The sequence below is a fragment of the Candida theae genome, assembly GCF_024610275.1.
Source record: "Candida theae strain CBS 12239 chromosome Unknown scaffold10, whole genome shotgun sequence".
NCBI lineage: Eukaryota > Fungi > Ascomycota > Pichiomycetes > Serinales > Debaryomycetaceae > Lodderomyces > Lodderomyces theae.
In genome coordinates, this window is record NW_026261365.1 from 245,384 (window position 1) to 267,989 (window position 22,606).

The window sequence follows — 22,606 nt, forward strand, 5'->3', positions numbered from 1 at the left end:
GGTCAACCAAAAAGTAAAAGAAAATACTTGTCAATGGCAAGAAGAAGGTTTTTTAATTGATTGTTGAAAAGAAATGCAATTTCAAGTCGGGCTTCGGAAAATCCTCTAATCAATTCACTGTATTGGGAAAGGGTTATGAGTAAAAGAAGAGTACAAAGTGTTGGAACAATGCAAACACGTCCCATCGATCTATGTTTTAGTTAGTTCGTATATTCTTTCATGAACCTCTTTTGTTTTTTTAGTGCCAGCAACGAAAGATTTGCAATTGCAACACAAAGGGTTCTTTAAGTAATTGCGCGTCAAAGAAAAAAAGAAAGAAAGAAAGAGAGAAAGAAAGAAAATAATGACTAAAGGTACAAGCAATAAGAGCAAGAATTCTAGGTGGAAGTTAGCTCAACTGCCCGTAAAGCATATAAGTTTTATCGTGCAATCTATATTTTTGTATATCAACAACACTCTGGTCCTAGGCAACTGCCTAGATTTACATCCGCTCTTCATTTTCATACATTCCAGTTTTGTGTTATCAACCACAGGAAGTAAAACTAAAAAAATTCAATTTGCAACGCGTTCTGTGTAGCCTTCCATCGTAAAGTGGCTTTATGATGCATTTCCTTCTACACGCAACCCTTTCAGGAAAAAAAAAAAAAAACAAAAAAAACAAAAGGTCTTCGAAGCACAATATTTATTACATGCAATTTCATTGTCTATTCTGGCGATTATACATACACAGTTGCCATTTGGTTCCCTCCTAAAACCTCCAGTTCTCATCGGCAGATTCAATAGCCCACTTGAACTTGTCCCTCAAAGTCTTTGTAAACAACTTTTCAATCGGAACATCAAACTTCTTTGAAAACATAACGGTCAATCGAGGATCGATATAATTCATCTTCGAAGTACCCAAAGAAACCTCGGAATTATCTTCTTTATCCTTCAATTGTAATGAGGTTGACACTATTCGGTTCTCAAGAGCTTCAATTTGTTGATAACATTTCTCCACAGTCATTTTGGCTGGAAGTTCCGGTTTACCAGTTTTCAACTCCTTCTTGTATTCTTTTTCCAACTCGTGGATCTTGTCCAATTTATCCTTGATATCCTTCTTTGTTAGTAAAGGCTTTTTTTCAATCTTCAACTTCTCGTTATCACGTTCCAACTTCTTCATCACTTGTTGTTTCTGCCGCTCAATGATTTCATGATGTATATGCTCAATATCCTCTTTCACTAAATCATCCAACTCTTCAAAATATTTAGGATCCTTCTTTTTCAATTTGGGATCCAATTGAAGAAGCATTTTTTTGGTTCGAATCTTTTGCCACGTCAATTCCTTCAACTTGTCACTGATTTTCTGTACGGAATTGCCGTGATTCTTGCTCACGGTACGCTGATGGTTACACAAGATGGCCACTGTTCTGTTAGCTGCATTGAATTTGACAACTTTTTCAGCAACGGTACCTTCATTAGGGATCAAATCCAATTGATCCTGCATAGTCTTGGATGCGTTATAAGTACGGAAAACTTTTGCCGTTAATCCCTTCATATAATTTTGCAATTGTTTATTCACCATACTGGGATTTATCCGATCAAATAAATTGTCGCCTGGCTGCTTGGGGTCCTTTTTGAATATGCGCAAGTTTTTGAAAACTTGTTTCGAAACTTCCACCTCTTGATAAAACCGAATCGAGTCTTTACCAAGAAAATCAAAGATTACCGTGTTTGGTGGTTTTAAAGTAATATGTTCAAATCGAAGCGAACAACACCCAACAGTATCTGCTTCATCTTCACCCTTTTCACCACCTGCTCTCAAGGCATACACGTCAATAAGATACATTGCCGTGGCCATTTGTCGATCTTGCATCTTCTCCAGCTTTAACATCTTGGTATAATCTTTCCTAATTGCATCGACATATTTACGCAACTCCCGTGCCGTTTCAAATTTTTTGAAATCGGATTGTCCCTTGACTGATGAATTGGCAGCGAATCGTACATATTTGAACGAATCGGCAATGTTTTCCTTCCACATAGCTAGCCATGTAACTTCATTATCGTGCCTCACCTCGGCCCAATTGTGGCCCGGTGGTGGGTCAGGCACTTTAGCATGAGCACTCAAGTTGAGCGTCACTTGTTCAGGATAAACTCTTCTTTTCAACTTACCAGTTTTAGGGTGTGCACCACGGCCACGAAACAACCCTGGAGGTTCAATACGGAAATTACCCACCAACTCTTTTCTCCCATTGAGTAAGCATGTCTTGTACGGTTCTTCAATTTTTTCCTTTTCCTCTTTCAATCGTTTCTTTTCGTCTTTGCTCAATGCTTTCTTTTCTTCTCTTTTCTTTTCGAAATATGCATGCATTTTGCTGAAATCCAATTTATTGAAATCGGTGATTTCAACACCACAACCACCGCACTCTTTCAAAACTTGTTGGAAATCTTGGAAAAAATTGTTTTGGAAAACAGGATTCTTTGCATGATCAGTCTCAACCATGGCTCCGAAAAAGCCAGCAACTTCCTCGGCTTCAATGGGTAAATTCACAGGTTTTCCATCATAGTATAGTTTGACGTGCGATGGCAAAGGTTCATATGGTGGAGGGAACATGACTCCATTATGTTCCAACGATTGCCACTTGATTTCACCATCGTTATCTCCCGTTTGTTGCTCCCACCATTTGAACGTGTCTTCATCTTCAGTCCCTGGAGTTTCGCTCTTGACGGATATTTCCTTCTTCGCTCTAGCTTCACTTTTAACCGATGGCTCCTTCTTTACCCTTGCAGATCTCATTGAAGGCTCACTCTTGACTTTTGATTTAGCAGTTGTGGATGTTGTTGTCGTTGCCTTGGCTATCGGTTCAGCTTTCACTTTAGAAGTAGTTTTCCTCTTTGTATCGGTCTTTTTCGTTGTCTTTGTCTCTTTCAGTGGTTTAGTCTTTGCCGTTCCATTATTACTCTTTGCCTTTTTGGACAACGGCACATCGTCGTCGTCGTAATCATCATCGTCGTTGTCAGTGTCATCTGACTCCACAGCAACTTTCCTCCTGCTTCTCTTCGTCAATGGAACATCGGCCTCCTCCTCTTCACGGTCAATTTCGTCTGAGGTCGGCGTGGTGGATACTGATTGTGATTCAATAGGTAGTTGACTAAGGGCAGTCTCATCCTCTGACGAACTCATTTTTGGGGAAGTAGGTGCTATTCCTTGATTTAGTGGGGAATGGAAAGGTTATAAGTTGCTGAATAGTGACTAGGGAGTAAATGAGTTCCAAGGTGTATGTAGTAGTCTTGTTGAATTATAGTTTTGTTATGAGACCAGATGCTGTTAAATATGTTGCTATGTGTTTAGAATTTCCACGCTGTTGAAGATTTTCTACTCACAACAAAACACACGCGAGAATTAAAGAGAAGGGACAAAAAAAAAAAAAAGTAAAAGACAATGGGAGGGGGCCATTCACTTAACCCCCAGTATACAATTAGAATGGAAGTCTTTAATCCTGTAAGATGAGAGCATTAATGTAAGGTTGTAGTGTGTGTGTGTGTGTGTGTGTGTGTTCATGATTATGTTTGGCTGAGTGTACAGCTATGTTATGAACGATACGGAATAGGCCCACTTACTTTAATATTTGTTTGCATTTTGCAACCAAATAAACACCAACTTTTTTCAAAAAAACCTTCTAAAGAAGTCTACAAAGAGGTGGTTTTTTGGACCATTTGGCACATATTTCAAAACCGACAACAACTGGGATGCAGCTTGCAGCAATCGAACTGTCTGTAAGAAAAGAGATCGATATAAGATTACCTCACTGGAAAATTAGTCGTGTGTAGATACAAAAAGTTTTGAATTGTCGCAAAAAATCTGAACTTTGAGTGTCGTGTCGTATTTGGATTACGCATTCCCGAAAATGTGTGATTCACCCCCAGCTTTTACGTAACTTTCTCTACGACATTGGAATTGAAATAGATCATTTTCACCGCATAGGGTCGGTAGCCAGATATTGGTGTAGACATAGTTTCAATCGAGGCAACTTTTATGAGCATGGGGGTTAGTGTGTTTGGTTGTGCGCACATATCAAGCATGGTGCTTCAGTCGATATCTCTCTCCTTTCAGCTGAATATGTGATCGAAAGTGAAGAAGATTGAAATAGGCTCCAGTGTAGAAGAGGATGCATAGTTCGGCTGTTGAATTTGAGTTCAAATTTAAACGGCATTCTCATTGCTATTATAGAACGGCACAAAATTACAAAGAAAGAAAAAAAAAAGAAAGAAAATGAGCAATTCGCCGTTCTTGTCGTCTACGATGGGAATCGATGAAGTTGCCACCTCTGAGGTTGACAAATATAACTCCGAAGAACTAAATAAAGAGGGAAACCTTCTTCAGCTCGATGCGCGATTCCTTAAAGTTCGAGAAAGTGGGTATGTAGCGAGAAAAGAAATAAAGCAATCTTCATTTTTACCAGTCCAGATACGGCGATTTGAGAAAAATTTCTTTTCTTTTGTTTTTTTTTTCTTTCGCAGTCAGATGCCATTGCATACAGAATGTAACTCATTAAAGACAAAGATATAATATCAAAAAAAAAAATGGCACAATAGAAAAACAAGTTTTCTGTTTCAAATAGCCTTATATATTCTAATACAAAAGCCATACATTATTATTCTTGTTCCAAATCGCCTCATTCTTCTCTTTAACCTTCCTTTAGGTGTATATCATTTAATCTTTCATGCACGTAGAGACTTTCACTAAAGGGAACTAATGGCTTTAACAGTGAACATCTCTTTCGCATCGCGGTTAACCTATCTTCCCCAATTCCTCAAATCCGCTTTTTCACAATCCAGCTGATTTTGTGGGGTGACTACTTCATGGTATAGATGTGCGATACTTTTATATCTCATTGCTCCACCTTCTCTGTATTCGACTAACACAAACAACAAACTAGATCACACTATGAATAGTGAACTTCATCGATTGCATAGGCTATACAAAATGGGGCTTTAACAAGTCGTACGACATTTGTCACAAAGTTTTGAGGAATAAGAAGAAGAAGAGGATATATTTGCTATACGGCGGTTGTAATAAAAATACATTTCATTTTTTTTTTTAATTTGTCTTATCAGGTCCCACATATAGATTGACTAATTTAAACAATAAAAAATACAAAAGAAAAAAAATAAAAAAAAGAAATTTCTCATCATCAATAATTTAACCGCCGTCAATTTATTAAAAAAAAAAAAACCAAAAAAGATCTAAACTATTAAATACCCCTTATATAATCTCTTCCTTTTCCCTTAACGTTTTTCACTGTATTTTTTATTTACAAAACACATCACCCTTTCTCCTGATCAAACTTGTCTACGACCTGGGACTTCTAGATATCTAAACATATTCCCGTGATACCTTTTTGCATTTGCATTTGCATTTATTTTATTTTTCTTTTTTTTTTTTTTTCCGTTCGTCAAATTACAAAATCCATCACCTTGGGTTAATTACTAGTCTGTGGACATGAGTAATTACGATCTAGAAAAAGGCGCCTCGTCGTCATCAGCTGCAAACTCAATACAACAACATCCCAACAATGCCAACTTTGCAGCCCCAGCCAACAACTTGACCCCATCACAATCAAGCCCATTCAGCATCAAAGAAAAACAAATAAACACCAACTACATACAAGACGACGACGAGATTTTTCTTCGTGACAATGAATCAGACAACGATGGGTCCGTCAACGAAATCAAACGTGGGTTGAAAGCACGTCACGTGTCCATGATTGCCCTCGGTGGTACTATTGGAACTGGTCTTTTCATATCTACAGGAAGCACGTTGGCCTCAGCCGGTCCTGTTCTTTCCCTCATTTCTTTCCTTTTCATGACAACAATTGCATTCTCAGTCACGCAGTCCTTGGGAGAAATGGCAACGTTGATCCCCGTTTCCGGGTCATTTGCTCAATTTGTAACTCGGTGGATCTCAAAATCGGCTGGTGCTGCTAATGGTTGGTTGTACTGGTTCAGTTGGGCAATCACATTTGCTCTTGAATTATCCGTTGTAGGGCAAGTTATCCAGTACTGGACCGACGCCGTGCCCTTGGCGGCCTGGATCAGTATTTTCTTTGTCATTATTACTGTGTTCAATTTTTTCCCCGTCAAATTTTACGGTGAGGTTGAGTTCTGGGTCGCTTCCGTCAAGGTCATTGCCGTGTTTGGATGGATCATTTATGCATTGTGCATGGTTTGCGGTGCCGGTAAAACTGGGCCCGTGGGGTTCAGGTACTGGAGAAATGGATACGCATGGGGAGATGGAATCCTTGTTTCGGATACCGCAACCAGTCGGTTCCTCGGTTGGTTGTCTTCTTTGATCAATGCCGCATTCACGTTCCAAGGTACCGAGTTGACCGGTATCTCTGCTGGTGAGTCAGAAAACCCACGTCGCACAGTGCCCCGTGCCATCAAGAAGGTTTTGTTTCGTATTTTGATTTTCTACGTCTTGTGCATGTTTTTCATTGGATTGTTGGTTCCTTACAATGACGACAAGTTGACTGGTGGGTCCTACACTTCAAACTCGCCATTCATTATCGCCATGAATAACTCGGGAACCAAAGTCTTGCCCCACATTTTCAATGCAGTTATTGTAACCACCATCATATCTGCCGCCAACTCCAATGTGTATTGTGGATCGCGTATTGTTTACGGGTTGGCAGAAGCTGGGGTGGCCCCTAGGTTCTTTTTGAAGACTAATCGTGGTGGAGTTCCATATTTTGCCGTGGCTTTGACTGCAGCATTTGGTGCATTGGGATACTTGGCCGTCTCCAGTAGTGGTGAAAATGCGTTTACGTGGTTATTGAACATTTCCTCCACTGCCGGTTTGATCTGTTGGGGATTCATTTCCGCCAGCCACATTAGGTTCATCAAGGTTTTGAAGAAGAGAGGCATTAGTCGTGATTCCTTGCCTTACAAGGCCATGTTTATGCCTTGGGCTGCGTACTATGCTTGTTTCTTTATCTTTTTGATTACATTGATTCAGGGATTCCAGTCATTTTTCAATGGGTTTAATGTGACTGATTTCTTTACTGCTTATATCTCACCTATCTTCTTTGTGGCATTGTGGATTGGGTTCCAAATTTTCTTCCATGGGTTTAGTTTGAAGTGGAGAGATTATTTCGTGCCCTTGGATGAGTGTGATATTGATTCTGGAGTACGTGAGGTTGATGAAATGGGGTGGGAGTCGACTGAGCCTAGAAACTTGTGGGAAAAGTTCTGGGATGTCGTTGCATAGAGAGGGAGGAGGGATGCTTAGAGAGACGATTTAAAGTATTTGGATTTCTTTCGTTTGATAAAGCTACGTATACATTTGTATATAACTGTACATTATTTAGAGTTGGGTTTTTCATTTAATTCATATAATTTAGAGAATATCTTTGAGGGGTGTAAGAGTTCTAGAGTAGAGAGTTTTATTCAATTTATTGAAAGTGTGTATGTTAAAAAAGAAAAACTAAATAGTCCAGCTGGATATAAACGTATCTATCTAAAACAGCTAATCATTAGAAGAATGTGATAGTGTTTAACGACGAATACGAGCTGAATGGAAAACTGGTGAAATGTAATCATCTAAGGAAAAACAAGCAACGTGGAAACAAAAACAATCGAGGATAATCTAGCGTAAGCTAATTGTGTCTCCCTCAATTGTACAAGACATAGTTGGCCTTACCTTTGGTAACACCAACTGTGCATCCATCTTTTCCATTACCATTGTATTTCCCATTTTCATAAACACATTGTCCACTAACATTTGAGTTTCCATCAGCGGCAACAATCTTGACATTGAAGTTCAACGAATCGTAGTTGTTTGGGTTTGGAATCAAAGACAAGTATGCGACTCCGCCAGCATACCCAGTTCCAAAGTTTAATGGTGCCCAATTACCAATGCCGGAACCTGAAGTGCCCCAAACACAACCATCTTGGTAGGAAACACCGGCATTGTTGACGTAGAATTGAGCCGAAGTGGCACCACCTCTCCATTTGTAGTATGAGTCTTGGTCAACAACAGTAATGACAGAAGTAGAGCCGGCATCAACAACGGTGGGGATAACCATATTTTCAGTACCGGGGTAATCAGTTCTGCAAATGGCAACAGACTTGTCAATCTTGCTAACAACACTGGCTTTGTCGGCACCCCATTCACACAAGTAATTTGATCTTGAGTTGGTCTTGTACAATTTACCATTTTTGCACAATAATCCACCAACGGAGACACCGTTTGCTGGTTGGTTGTCTGGCCATTGGGTCTTGGACATACCACTTTGACAAGCATATGAACAATAAGACCCTTCTTTACATGATCCACCGGTTGAAGTGTCACTGTTGTAAATACCGGACCAGCCACCGAATCCCAAGTTGTCTAAAGCAACAACACCTTGTCCAGAAGGGAAGTGATCACAAGAGTAAACACCATCGGGGAATTCTTGGGTTGGGTTTTGGAAAGCAGATAAATCTCCATTGATGCCACCTGAAGAAGAGCCACCACCGCTGCCACCAGTGGAAGAAGCTTGAGGTGCTGAAGATGAGGTTGATGGGGTAATAGTTCCACTAGGCAAAGACAATGTAGATGGTTGGTTTGAAGTCAACGAGTCATTTTGAACAATGGTGGTGGTGGATGAAATGTCCAGAGAAGTAGCACCAGTTTCTTGAGCATTACCCGTGGATTGAGTGGTGGTGACAGCAGTAGTGGTGACTGGGTTACCCTTGGCATCAACAGTAACGGTAACATAAGCGTATTCGTAAACAACGGCTCTCTTGTGTTTGTGATGGCCGTGGAAAACTGGATCTTGACAGTCATCGGCTGAAGCATCTCTCTTGTCAAGAGCACCCGGGACAACAGCGTGGTTGGAGTAGCCTGAATAGTCAGGTACAGATGGTGCAGGAGCAGCATAAGCCCAAGCAGCAAAAGCTAAAACGATCGAATTGGAAAACTTCATGGCAGTGGTAGTGATAGTTTCAGCTTAGTTTGAGTAGCAAATGAAGGTATAAGTGGGGGTATAGATAAAAGCTAAAGGAGTGACGATGTGAAGTGGAAGTAGTAGTAGTGGTAACAGTATGTGGTTGTTAAAAAAAATAAAAAGAACTAACTGTGAAAATGATAATCTCAGATATAAAAGGAACGACTTGAGGTTAGATAGAAGTTAGTATATTTTTGGGAAACAACACACAGGTGAGTGTTTAAAACCTTTGAAAAGCAAGTTGGTTTGTAAATGAGTGTGGTGAGAAGGAAGAAGTAGAAAGGAATGAATATGAGTGGGTTAGAGTTTTTTTGGAAATGGATTGGATTGACGATTGGTGGGAAGTAAAAAAAAAAAAAAAAAATTCTGTCTCTCTGTTAAAAAGTTTGTTGATTGTTTGTTGATTGTTTGTTGATTGTTTATTGATTGTTTATTTGTTTATTAGCAGTGGTGGTATTATTATTTTAAAAGGAGGTGAATGTTAGCTTTAGTTGTTGCTGTGTTGTGTTGTTGTGTTGTTAGATGGTATGCATATTCTTGCGTCGTACACAAAATCGTAAAAGATAGTAAGATAATTTCTTGGACATGAAACACGCCCCATTCCAATTTGAAGTATAATACAGTATTGCTGTGTGTATGTATTACAGCAATATCACTAACAGCAACAGTAACAGTAACAGTAACAGCAATCATATGCTTAGTATGGGTGGTGTGATGCTAATGTTGTTCTTGTTGTGTGAACTGTGTGGTGTTGTGTGTATGGATAAAAAATATATCGTGTCACTCTGCATTTTCTCAATTTTTTTTTGCGCGTCTTTGTGTTGTGTTTTTATGCTGGCTAAGAATTCGTATTGTGACAACAAACAATGCACAACAATCCAGCCATGCATGATGTCACACGCCCTATAACAATATTTTTGATACAGCAGGGAGGAGACCACACACGACAACGACAGGAGTAACATCCCGTAATGAACACCAACAACTCAAAACTTGTTTTCATCATCGCCTCTTCATTGTAGAATCATCATAGGAAACAAACAAAATCCTCTCGCCTCATTTGACTAGTAGTTGTATCAAATGGTGCAGTGGGATACTACCAAAAGGTGGAATGATATTATCTTGGGAATCTCTTTCTTGGTAAGGTTGTCGTTTCTGCATGCTCAAATCTGTCTCCAAATTATAATATCTTTTGTGTGCTCATTTCTCTGCCCAAAAGGAGTGCGTAACTGCAACTGCTAAGTCTCATTCCTTCTCTTGATAGTAGTTGCCGTGTCTTGATCTCGTGTGCTTATATCTGTGTACTTGTGTGTGTTTCAAATGCTGGCTTAATGTTCTATTTTTGGTAACTGAAACAATTCTATTACTACTTCTCTCTTTCTCAGTCAAATTTGTAAACCCTGCTATTCCTGGGAGAAAAACAAAAAAAAGAACTAATACATACCTAAAGTTTGTTGTTGATGTGAAGTACAACACTCTGTGTTAATAGGGGAAAGGAATGACTAGTGGTGAGTTAAAACGAAAGTGGGTGTAAAATGTGTCTGTGTGTGTCTGTGTGTGTCTGTGTGTGTTAAATTTCGTGGTAGTTTCAAACCTGAATCTGTCTCGATATCTTCTGTGGATTTTGCAAGAAAAAAAAAAAAGTATGAATGGTGCTAAATTCCAATCTCTTACAACTAAGTGAAGATCTAGACTACGAGGTATGTCGATCCATATATATATATATATTTCAAGACATGTACTCTTAACTGCATAGGGTTGCGTATTGCCCAATGTGTATTTACAAGCAAGCAAAAAAAAAAGAAAGAAAGCACTCAAACAACGGCACAATAACTCTGTCCCTTGCAGAACAACACGAATTGCTTCTTGTGACTTCTAAGCGTTGACATATTGTTTCTTTTGAGTATATCTACAGGCTGGCTCTTTTTACGTTTCCGTTGAACTAATATTATTCTCCCATCTTTTTAAAGTTTCGTTTATTGGTTTGCTCTTTTTTGTAGTGCGCTGGCTGGTTGCCAAAAATGTAATAATAACGGCTCATATATGCAGTACGCCTTAATTTTTGCACCGATTATGTAATTCCAACATGCGCAATTTAGAAAAAAAAAACAGAAATGTAGGCACCAATAAATGATAAAAAGAAGTGGGCTTGCATAGACGACGACAGATAGGCAGTTGGGCAGAGAGAGAGAGAGAGAGAGAGAGAGANGGCAGAGAGAGAGAGACCAAATTTACTTCTGTATAGAGTGAGTACCCGTATTTTAAATACGCTCAAGGTAAGTACCACGTTTCTTTACTCGCTAATTATGTCCTTTCACCTATAGATTATTGGAGAGCACGTACTTATATACCTGTTGTAAGGGCACAACTGGTGATACGGTAACGTCAGTTGGGACTGTACCATGAGAAGGGGTAGCAACAGATTCAGGATCAGAAAGTCTAGCAAAAGACATATTGTATATATATATATTGTTTATGGACACCTTTGGATAATATTTTATTCCTTACAGGTCAGAAAAAATCAGAAAGGATTATGAACTTGAGAACAAATTAAAATTGGGAAATTCAATCCCTAATTTATAGTGTTGATGAGACTGCGCACAGTAGCATGAAACCCGTGTGGCCCTGCTGGCAATAGAACTCTTCTCTGAAGTTCACCAGTGCAAGGATTATATGAAACAAATTGCAAACTTAATTTAGGTTGCGAATTATATTCTCTTGACGAGGTCGTGTGTTACAAGAAACTTTATTTCATAGATTACAATACATCAACATAACATTGTCTAAGTTCAAAACCGATTGTAGTTTTAAGTGTATTTTTTTTTTACTATGTTCATGAGTCAACAAGGTAACGCATTCTACGAATATACAATAATCAGCTTATAAATCGCAAATGGTGTCATCATCACTTGTTTGTTTTATGTTGCTGTTTTTGGTATCTTGTGTGAGCTCACAGGTGTTACCAATAGTACACGGAGGTCCAAGAGAAGTGAAGCCAAGACAAATCTAGAAAATCAATGTTGGGTTGGTTTTGGAACTGTTCTGAAATCTTGAAATACAAGCATTGAAGGAATACATATGGAGGGGGGGAGGGAGAAAAGCTAGCTTGAGCATAAAAAAAAAGGGAAGTATTAGCGAAGACCTGGCTCCAAAAAGCCGGAAATAAGCTCTGTCACTTTGTATTTCTGCGAGGTACTTTCCGAATGATATACTAAAATTTAGTCCTTTCCTCCCCTTTTATTTTAGAACCCGTTCTATACTAGTCAGCCGCAGTCTTGGATCTCGGTGATTGATATTTGGATTTTGTAACCGGAAAGAAGGATCTCTCCAAAAAAAAACCACCCCTAAACAAAATTTCTTTTTTCTCCTCTCTTTTAGTGTCATTTTACAATTTTCTTGGCAAATAAAATGCACAGGTAAACAAATTACGTAAGCAGGTCTTCTCAGGAAAGAAAATTGTTTTTGTGAAGAGAACTCTATCGTAAATGCAAAAGGGGTAGAATATTTGACCAATGCATTTAACGGTCAGAGAAACTTAAACAACGTTGTTTTGATTACAAAAAGATAAAGGCAACTTGTAACCAAATGGAATGTTCTTAATTCCGGGGGGCTTAAAAGGTAAACTTACCCATTTTTTGAAGAAAAGCTCTCTTGGGACCATACCTCGACATCTTTGCACCAAACTTATCAAGCAAAAACATTTCTCGCAAAAAGAAAAAAAACAAAGCCTTGCAAAGTGGAATTTTGTACAACACCCGGCTCTCCCCGTAAGGCACACCCTCCTCCACTTGATCCTCCAAATAGAGAGAACGGTCTCTTATGGCTCGACACAAACCCGGATGCACCTTGCCCGTCTCCATACTTTTATGAAATATGTTCAAAGATTTCTTAGAGTGGACCAATTATGGGAAAACTACGCACACAAAACGCATTGACAAAATGCACAACCTGTCTGCCTTAGTAATGAATTACAAACTCCAAGCACCAAAGCGCACGTTCTCTTGCACATAATCAGGAACATAGGAATACCAAAAAGAAAGAAAGAAAGAAAAAAAAAAGATGAGGTTGAAAGTGAAATTACAAGAGCATTAGATGCAATACGTCCAAAATGTGGTCACCAGGCTATTTATAATTCTATCCAAACACAAAAATGTTAATTCTTCCGAGCATTTGGACTTTCTCTCAGGAGTAAAGTTTGTTGAAGAAGCTTTTACGAGGGGAAAGATAAGAAGTGTGTAGCGTCTCGTGGGCTATGCTTTGACAATTCAAAGATCCTCTATCTAGCACACAAATATCAACAAAAGAAAGGTAGAACTTTTTTTTTCTTATTCGTATTGTGTACAAGGTATTCCGATATGTCTCGTTAGATAAGCTAGAGGAATATATCGGGTCTTCGCTCAAATGCAAGGGTCTTAACTGCCTGATGTAGTGAGAGAAAGAAGAAAGACGTAGAGTTAGCTAACCATTACATGAAAATATGCAGTCGAAGCAAATTTGCAATTGTTGTGAAATGTGTAGACGTATGTAGCACTTCTTACTACACTTCTTAGGTGTGTTTTTCTTTTTTTTTTTCTTTTCTCTTTTTTCTTTTTTTTTTTTTGGTAGAAATTACTGCATTGGGCAATTGCGCAACAAACAATGTTTGTGTAATATGTATTGTGCGATGCGGTTATGCACGGATGAAAAGTTCGTTGCCCGGTGGACCAGAACTTTGGGTGCTGTAGCAGGTCCCCCATTTCCACGTGTTGGCTTTAACATGCTCATTGAAACTAGACTGTGCCATATAATAGTCGATATTGGGAATGTATACACTGCGGTTTTATCATTCTTTTTTTTTTTTTATTTTTTTGAGTGTGTTGATTGAGCCACACTTTTTTCTGCGCGAGATGTCAACTAGATGGGCCATTCAAGTTCTACGGTTTCGTATGACAACGAAATAGGATTTTCAAGAAAACTGAAACGGGTAGAGAACAGATGGTATTCTATGACATCCGTTGCTATCTCCCTCTCCCAACTAAATACTCAACTGCGAAATATCTAAACTACTAAGCGAGATGAGGAGAAGGATCATCTCCAAGCTTATTGATGGTTATGAGTGAGATATTAGACAAAAGAGACCTGTCTCAAAGTCCAGAAATGGTTTTATGTAGAAACGATAATTGCAGACATCAAAGTATCCTGTGGAAGTTGTCGACTATGCATCACTACGCACCAAAAGAACAGAGGAAGTTAAGCTACTTCCTCGTGTTACTTGCCAAGTCCTCTGCCATGGGAGCGAAGCTTGTTCTCACTAATATCACCCATGTGATGTAAATATGTACCGAGTGGGTTACAAATACGTCATGGATTATGATGAAAAACCCCAAAATCTTTTTATTGCTCAAATCAAGTACCACAAAACCGGGAAAAAAGAAAAAAAAAGAAAATAAAAGAAAAGAAACTTTTTCCACACAGAGACAAAAACAAAAGGATCTTTTAGAACAATAGCCAAAAAAGAAAAATAAAAAAAGAAAAAAAAGTACGAGACAAGTAGAAAATGATTGTAAAGTAGATTAATTGGAAGGGCAAGTGCCACTAGAAAGAAAGAAAAAAAAAAAAAAAAAAAAAAGGCTTTTTTTAAAAAAAACTTGTTTGTGACTGTTGAGAGCAGCACTCGTCTATCTAGCTGTAGTGGAAGCCCTTTTTTGTGTCTTCATTTCTTCTTCTTTCTTTTGGTAAAAGAAAGCGAACAAAGGGAATAGTTGTTGGAACAATAGGACTCTTCTCTAGTAATTTATGCAGGTATTCCTTTTATAGAAGATTTGCGTTTGGCATATTATTGAATATAAAGAATCTACTATTTCTCGAGTTTCTACTTTTCTATAAACAAAAACATACACTTTTCACATAGAAAGACACTCACTGTACCATTTTAGGACGTTGTGACATCAATCAACAACTGTTACTTTACTGTCACCAGCAATCCACAAGCGCTTTACCTTCTTCTACTCCTCCCACCACGAGAATTCGAGTTTTAGACTTTTTTTTCAAAATTATTTTTGGGCGCTCAATTAAGTCTTCAAATAACCCCCCTAAAATTTACTTTCTGAATACTGGGAGCAAGTAAAGTGCACGGCAACTAGAGAAGGTCTGCTACAGTGGTCAGGTTGCAACCGTTTGTTGAAAGACGTATTAGAGATCTCCCATCCAGCGCTTCGTACAATTAAGCTTCCCACACGTACAACCACAAGAACAGCAACAAAATAGAACAACAATTATTGAGCACAATTTTAAAGACAAGTTTGGACAGTATTTGAGGACTCACGCCATCTTTGGTCTAAACCGAATTGGAACCTTGGAAGCAGACTGTAAATGGAGATTGAGCCAACTTGGTTAACAATTGGTAGACAAGGGCAAGATCAAGGAGCATTGAAAGAATAAGGTATGTCAAGTAGCCCAGCTGGTGGTGACAGTCATTTACCTGAATCAAGTTCACATACGAGTCCAGTTTATGCGCCACCATTAATCCAGCATCAACCATTTCAACCACAATTTCAACCACCAAACGATATGAGTTCCGTACAACAACGACAGCTACAATATCAACCACAATTTTATCCTCAACACGTACAAGGACCGCAGCCGCCGCAACATATGCAATGGTATCAAACACAAGTGCCACAACGATATACCCCTGTGCCTCAGTATCCCCAATCTCCTCCATTTCCTCATGAACAGTTGACATTACATCACTCGCAATCGCAATTTCAGCGACCTGTTGCAACTTCAGAACAGCAACAACAACTACAGCAACACCAACAGTATGAGCAGTACGGGACTTTGAGTGCCCCTTCAAACGTATCATCATCAGTAAATACAAATGTCGATTCAATAAGTTTGCACGCGGAAAACACACTCCACACACTGAATTCTAGTGACACGCTAAATCAATTGGAGAGCACTAGCGCTAGCTCCTTGCATACCCGGGGCCAGTCTCTGGCATTGGAAAACAATCAAGACGTGTCGTCAACTTCCATTTCGGCATCTGCTACTCATCTTTACAGTGCACAAACGCACAATTACATTACCACAACGGGTCGCAGTTCAATTTCCTCAGTTTCCAATCCAAGCATGTCTTCCATCACTGGTTTGCAGCGACCGCCTCAACCAAAGCCAGAAACTATTTATCTTCAATCACAACCATACAGCAAAGAGGGGTCTCAGATACTGCAGGACCCTTCTTATTCGATGCAAACTTCTGACCAATTCCACCAACCACATCTGCAGCTGATGCCGCAACTAACGTCGCATCCCCAACAATTCCAAGGCCAACAACAACAACAGCAGCAGCAACAACAACAACAACAACACCACCACCACCACCAGCAGCATCAACATCAACATCACCAGAAGCAAGAGCACCAGCAGCAACAATTATACAATCGCCCCCCATTACCATTTGCACCCACACCATTAACAGCCATTCCATCTCAGCACGCAATAGATGTTGCCGAGTACCCCGACATGACAACATACGTCAACTCAAACATCAATTCAGCACACATCCCACTAGTTGAAGCCAAATTTGTTGACCATCGAGTATGTGAAATCTGCGGCAAGAGAATCACACGCGACATGTCACGGCACATGCGTACACATCAGTTAGAGTCACGATTCACTTGTGAATTTCCCAAGCTGCAATGTCGTCATAAACTGGGCAAGTTCAATCGCCCTTATGATTACAAAAAGCATTTGCTCAATCGTCATTTCAATTTTGATTATCCAGAAGTGAAGAAGATGCATAACTTGAGTGATAAATTGTCGCACTGGGGTACGTGTCCTTGTGGGTTAAGGTTTACTGGAGAGACGTGGTTGGAGGAGCATATTCTTACGACAGAGACGTCCAAGAGATGTTTAATGTTGGAAACTAGGTGATGCTGAGAAAGAAAAGCGGTTTTTTTTGCATAAGGGTAGGTTTATCACTAGAATCAGGAGAGACGAGATAGTACTCGTTTTTTCCACAATTTATCAACAGATATGACTGAACTCCAAATTGGATCTGTCCCTTCAAGTGTCTGTATTAACCCAACAAAATTCAGCCAACTTATCTACATGCAAGTGTATACCAAATATAGAAACCCCCCTTCCCCCCCCCCCCCCTTTTTTTTTTTTTTCTTTCAATCAATATTTTTTTTTTCAGAAACAGAAATTTGCTAACCATATAACCACATGCATATCTCTCTGAAACAAAGGGTAATGGTGATGCATGCATGAAGGTGCCACTGTGCATGCCCGAGTTGAGTCCTAAAGCTGACTGTGGGTGCGGTTTGTGGCTTGTAGAATTCTTGCTTGTTATGGTTTACTATATGTGAAAGGGGTGAAAGAATTGGAGTATGTATTACTTTTATTGGGGGAGAATGTATAGAGCGTTGATGGTACTTTCCTCGCTGCTTATCTTTACCTACACACCAGTTTTGGCTTGTCTTGTAAGGTGAAGTTAGCAAAACGAGCTGACACGCGGTGCTCTGTGGTCTGTGGTCTGTGGTCTGCCCTTGATAAGAATAAGGGGCGGAGCGCAGAATCTGTAGTGCCTAATATTGATAACCTTTTGTGTGTTTGTTAAACTTTTCTAAACTTAGTTCTTTTTTTTTTTTAAGCGATCGTGTCGCATAGTCAGCTTAACTTGAGATGTTTTACGCTGATTGGAATTATGTGATTATTGAGCGCGACACGACTTTTTAAGCTTTTATCATGAAAAGTGAGCTTTACACTCAAGACGAGTCCTTGAACACTATAAATATGAGACTTGTTTCCTCTTCTTGAATTTTAGCAGTTTTTATAGAATTATCTAATATATTGACTTTATATTATTTCACATTGATATACAACGTATTGCTGGTAAAAGGCAGTGAGTCGCGATCACTGAGGAAGCATACACATACGACGTTGTTATGGTTATTTTGCACATTCAATCATCTTCAACTGAATCGGCAGCCATTTCGTCTGTTTGTCCTTGCGATATACCCTATTCTTCATTTTCTGATTTATCACCACCCAAAGATACAAGAAATTATCGATGGGGTGAACCTTCTGAACGGTCTTTGTTTGTCTGGGTGCGTTGTGTTTTCTTGATAAGATGAAGTTGTATCAGAACCATTGTCAACATGGTCATCTACGCGAGGGAGTAGCCTCCACTTATTGTCATAGACATATAAAGATACTTGTAAAGTTTCATCGTTTCTATCAATAACAGATGCCTTTTCCGGATAAGGAATTCCAAGATAATAGAGAACCTCCTTACTGAACCCATAGAAGCCACTCGGAGTGTTTTTGCTGCTTGACATTGTGTGTGTGCTTTTCTGTCCTCTGATGTTCAAATTTGACTGGCAATTTGGAAAATGTATTTGTGGAATTAAAAAACTGTGGATAAGATAAGAAAACACACGTGCGCAAAAAAAAAAACAAAAAAATACAAAAATACAAAAACAAAATTTATTTTCAACATCATGCGAAAATACATTTTACATTGCTATGTTTTTTCCTTTTTTTGTGTTGTTTGTTTTGTTTCTGTAATATATATTCAAAGGCATAGGCGTGGGGAGAAGGAGTGTACATATTACACACACCCAACCCATAGCTATGCGTATATTTTTGTATAATTATTTAAATGCATCAAAATCCCCAGCCTCCCTTTAAATTTCTTCTTCTTCTCTTCTTTTTCCTTTCCTTTTCTCTACTTCTTTCTTTCTTTTTTTCTCCTCACCCTCCCCCCTTGCCATGGCTACTTTGGTAGTATTTGTCAGACACGAATGTGAGACTATTCGTTAGTCCAAAGGCATCGGTCCCTTTTTTTTCCCCAGAAACTCCATGCATTTTTATGGTCGGAAATCCCTTATGTTTTGGTATGGTTGGGTAAGCTGATTTTGGTCTGCTGCTCTATAAAAACTCTGGTTTTTTTTTACAGGTTAAATGTGGCAAAGCGAGGGGGAGAGGGGGAAATTTGTTACAGTTTCGGGTCTTTTATGTCACTTGAGACACAAGCAAATAACAGAGGAAAACTCTTTTTCGAATGACAATTGGAAAATCAATCTTTTTTTTCTTTGATTTTTGGGACGGAAAGAGCTGGGGTGGAATGCTAAGTCGGAAATAAGCACCGACACAAAAAAAAGTCCCCTGATTTTTGTGCGCAGAAATTTCCGAGAAAAAAGTGGATTTCCGGATAACATTGCGTATTTTTATTAGTGGGCGGGCTCGTCTATCACAAAGGGGAAAACTTTGTTACAATTGAAATAAACACAGAGACAAAAATATAATTTTTTTGGTTCGATGTGTTTTTAGAAATGTAAAATTATATATAGTTTTTCCCTAGAGTGTGATACTGCTCGTTGGATGTATTAAATTTTGCAACAAACGCAACTTGATGCAAGTGCAAGCAAGTCTCTTTTTTTTTTATTATTTTTTTTTTTTTTTTTGCACAGTACTAGTCTTTCACAAGCCACTTTGCGGGGAGTTCTTCAGCTATATTGAGAACCAGTTCTTAATTTGGTAAGAATGTAAGCTCTGCTTTCAAGTATTTTCTCGGTATTAGCATAGAGTTTGTGAATCAGATGTGTGTAGATGTTGTGGTGTTTAAGTTTACGTCACTTCTTCGGCTAGCTGCTCGACTCGGTATTAGAATGCCGAGAATTCACAACTAAAACAGCCTATAAAGAAAACTAATTTAATAATCTTTTGAGCGAAAACACAATTTCAGTGGCATGATCACTGATGTAAAATCTCGCTTCTTTCAAAGGTGTATCTAGTGTTTGCTTTGTTGTTGTGGCAGGATCTCAATGGCTCTAGTGCTGTATCTTAAGGCACGATTATGCGACATTTGAAGTGTTGAAAGCAGCATTGTTTTGATATGTTACATCTGCATGCAAAGGAATGACATAAAAAAGGAGTCTTGATTGCCTCACTATGTTGATATGCAGATCTATAAAGTCTATTGCAAACATTGTAGATCTTACAGATTCATTAGGATGTGCATAATGCGTTTCAATCCACTCCCACAGTTACTCTAGCTCCACTAAATCTCGTCTAGTAACTAATTCAAGTAGTGCAAAAGAGAGAGAGAGAGCAAAGAAATTTATTTCATTACGTAGAGACAAAGAGACAGAAAAAAAAAAAGAAAAAAATTTGGGCTTTAGTTCCTTAAAATCTTCTACAAAAGCGATTTCTAGAACCATTATATGACCAATTAGAGTTTGTCGCTATACCCCACAACTACAGTCAAGCGAGGTACATATCAAACCAGAAAACACCTTTTCAGCTGCCACTGCTTCCTCTTTTTACTCATAATAACTTTATTCATATACACAAAAAAGAAAACACATCCATATGTGCTTGAGCTAAAAAAATGACTTTACATGAAATTGACCACAATTCGTCCTCAAATCCACAGTTTACCAAGTCGAGTTACCACTCGCAGTTGTCCAAGTCGTTGTTTCGACATTACAATGAGTCAGCGCAAGCTTTGCAAAAGAGTGGAAGGCAAACGCCAGATTTTCTTTATCAAGAGCCAAAGCTATTAAACCAACAAGACTATGGGGAGTATAATCAAGACTATGGCAGGAACAATAGCGGCTATTTTGTGGATAGAGGCGCCATATCTGTTCCGTCATCTCGCATTGAGACTTTTTACACCGACAGGTCGATAGAAGAAGAAGTCCACAATCTTATGCAAAATTATGGCGTCTTGCACGGTTACGACCAGAGTTTGGATTCAGCTCCACCACTGCAGGGACATGATGAGTATCATCTGACATCAAGTCACCAGCACCAGCAAAATGCCAACCCTGTTTACCAAGACGAAGCACTGCAACGAGATTATCCAACCAAAGCAACACAGAACCAGCAGTACCAAAACGTCCTGGAGTATAGTGACAATTATGGGCAACAGGATCCTCCACTTAACCAGAATCAATTCCAGATTTCACAACATCAACAAGTACATCATGAGCACCTGATGCTGGAGAATCATCATCCACAGCAAATCCCATTCGAGCCTCATTCCTTTCCAAGACAAGCTCAAAACCAGCAATATGAGAATGTTCAATCATCGCTACCCTATAGTCACTCTCACGGATCCCATATTACGACATCACATGCGACACAGCAACAAAGTCCTCATTTTCAGTCCGGATTTCAATACTCACCTTCGCAAGCACACAATGAAGCTGCGCCCACGCAGAGTTATTCACACAATCCTCGACTAAACTTCCCTACTGAGGTTAGTCAAACCAACCAGCTACCGGGTACATCAACCACCAAGGAGACGCCATTTGAACCCAAGACCAAAGCTAAGCGGGGAAGACCCAGAAAAAAGCCAGGCTTCCATTTGAAATTGGATGGAATAAACAAGAAAGTGAACCTACCGAATAGACTCGTCTCGTCATCGCAATCAGATTCAGGAACTGATTACTGGAATAGGACGCCAAGTGGGAACAGCCACGGTCCACTGCGGCTCTCCATGGCACTAACGCGTGATGACTATGATGTTGGAAGAGATTTGAGTTTGCATGAAGGTAGCTTCCATGGCACTGTTCCCGGATTTGACTTGACGCCGTCTGTCGACCCACCAACAAAGGGCTATTTTGAGTTGGACCATACTCCTGGCATTGAAACGGTTGCAAATGGAGGATTTTTTTCTCCGGCCACACGTCTAGATGGTAGAGTGAATGACTTCAATCAATCGTTTGAGACCTACTTAAATAAGGCGGGTGAATACAGCAATACGCAAGGAGAAGAACTAGATACCAACATTATAGGATTCCCAATCCCAGAGTTCCAAGAAGATGATGCTGGTGACGAGCAGCAGGTGCCAATAAAGGGTGAATTCACTCCTTTGGAAATACCAGCTGATTCTTATGTATCACAGAATGATTCATCTTCAGGAAGAGCTTCAGGTGGTGAAGTTGACAACTATTCGCAGTCCACGTACTCTGCAGAGGCGCCGCAGTTCAATGTTGACCAGTATATAAACTCGGACGAGGATCCAGAGGTGCACCCAACGGTGAACCAGGCACTTTCCAATCATAGCTCTCCTCATAGTGCAGTCTCACTCGGCTCAGATGGTCACAAAAAGGATCCCACCACAGCAACTGCCAAGACAGCTACGAAAAAGAAAAGCAGCAAAGGAGCACGTTGTCCCGTTTGTGACAAGTTCATTAGCCGTGATTTGACCCGTCATATGCGAATCCATAACGAAGTTGGTCGGTTCCAGTGTGTGTACCCTAGAGAAATGTGCAATCACAAGACGCAAAATTTCAATCGACCCTATGATTACAAGAAGCATTTGTTGCATCTGCATTTCAAATTCGATGATGCAAGGGGTAAAACCGCGCATACTTTGGGGGACAAGTTACCAATGAGCGGCGAGTGTGTAGCTTGTGGGGCAAGATACATTGCTAGTGAATGGTTGAGCGAGCATGTTTTGACCCAAAATGATGAGCAGAGATGTGCATATGTTGATGCGACTATTCTGATTGAACAATCTTGAAGTGGCAGTTGCTCGTTTTCAATTCTAATTATATGGCTTATAGAGATTTATAGTTCATAATATCTGTGTTAATTTATATTCAAAAGACTTAGTTATGAAGCACAATAATTTTTTCTTTGAC

General features: G+C 39.4%; 5 protein-coding genes across 5 annotated transcripts; 3 read left to right on the forward strand and 2 right to left on the reverse strand. All coding sequences in view use genetic code 12, as the record gives it.

Moving 5' to 3' along the window:
- Positions 1-748: 748 nt before the first annotated feature.
- TOP1 (DNA topoisomerase 1) lies at positions 749-3,160 on the reverse strand (the record flags this gene model as incomplete). The annotated part of the gene is made up of 1 exon (XM_051750192.1): positions 749-3,160. One exon carries the CDS (start codon positions 3,158-3,160, stop codon positions 749-751), a length of 2,412 nt encoding a protein of 803 aa, XP_051610543.1.
- Positions 3,161-5,479: 2,319 nt separating this feature from the next.
- Positions 5,480-7,246, forward strand: CAN1 (Can1p; the record flags this gene model as incomplete). Its single annotated transcript, XM_051750193.1, has 1 exon — positions 5,480-7,246. One exon carries the CDS (start codon positions 5,480-5,482, stop codon positions 7,244-7,246), a length of 1,767 nt encoding a protein of 588 aa, XP_051610544.1.
- A 403-nt stretch (positions 7,247-7,649) lies between these two features.
- Positions 7,650-8,945, reverse strand: SUN41 (putative glucosidase; the record flags this gene model as incomplete). The annotated part of the gene is made up of 1 exon (XM_051750195.1): positions 7,650-8,945. One exon carries the CDS (start codon positions 8,943-8,945, stop codon positions 7,650-7,652), a length of 1,296 nt encoding a protein of 431 aa, XP_051610545.1.
- A 6,444-nt stretch (positions 8,946-15,389) lies between these two features.
- On the forward strand, positions 15,390-16,880 carry KGF57_001031 (uncharacterized protein; the record flags this gene model as incomplete). Its single annotated transcript, XM_051750196.1, has 1 exon — positions 15,390-16,880. The coding sequence occupies one exon, from the start codon at positions 15,390-15,392 to the stop codon at positions 16,878-16,880; it is 1,491 nt and encodes a 496-aa protein (XP_051610546.1).
- Positions 16,881-20,343: 3,463 nt separating this feature from the next.
- KGF57_001032 (uncharacterized protein) lies at positions 20,344-22,485 on the forward strand (the record flags this gene model as incomplete). Its single annotated transcript, XM_051750197.1, has 1 exon — positions 20,344-22,485. One exon carries the CDS (start codon positions 20,344-20,346, stop codon positions 22,483-22,485), a length of 2,142 nt encoding a protein of 713 aa, XP_051610547.1.
- Between the last annotated feature and the right edge of the window lie 121 nt (positions 22,486-22,606).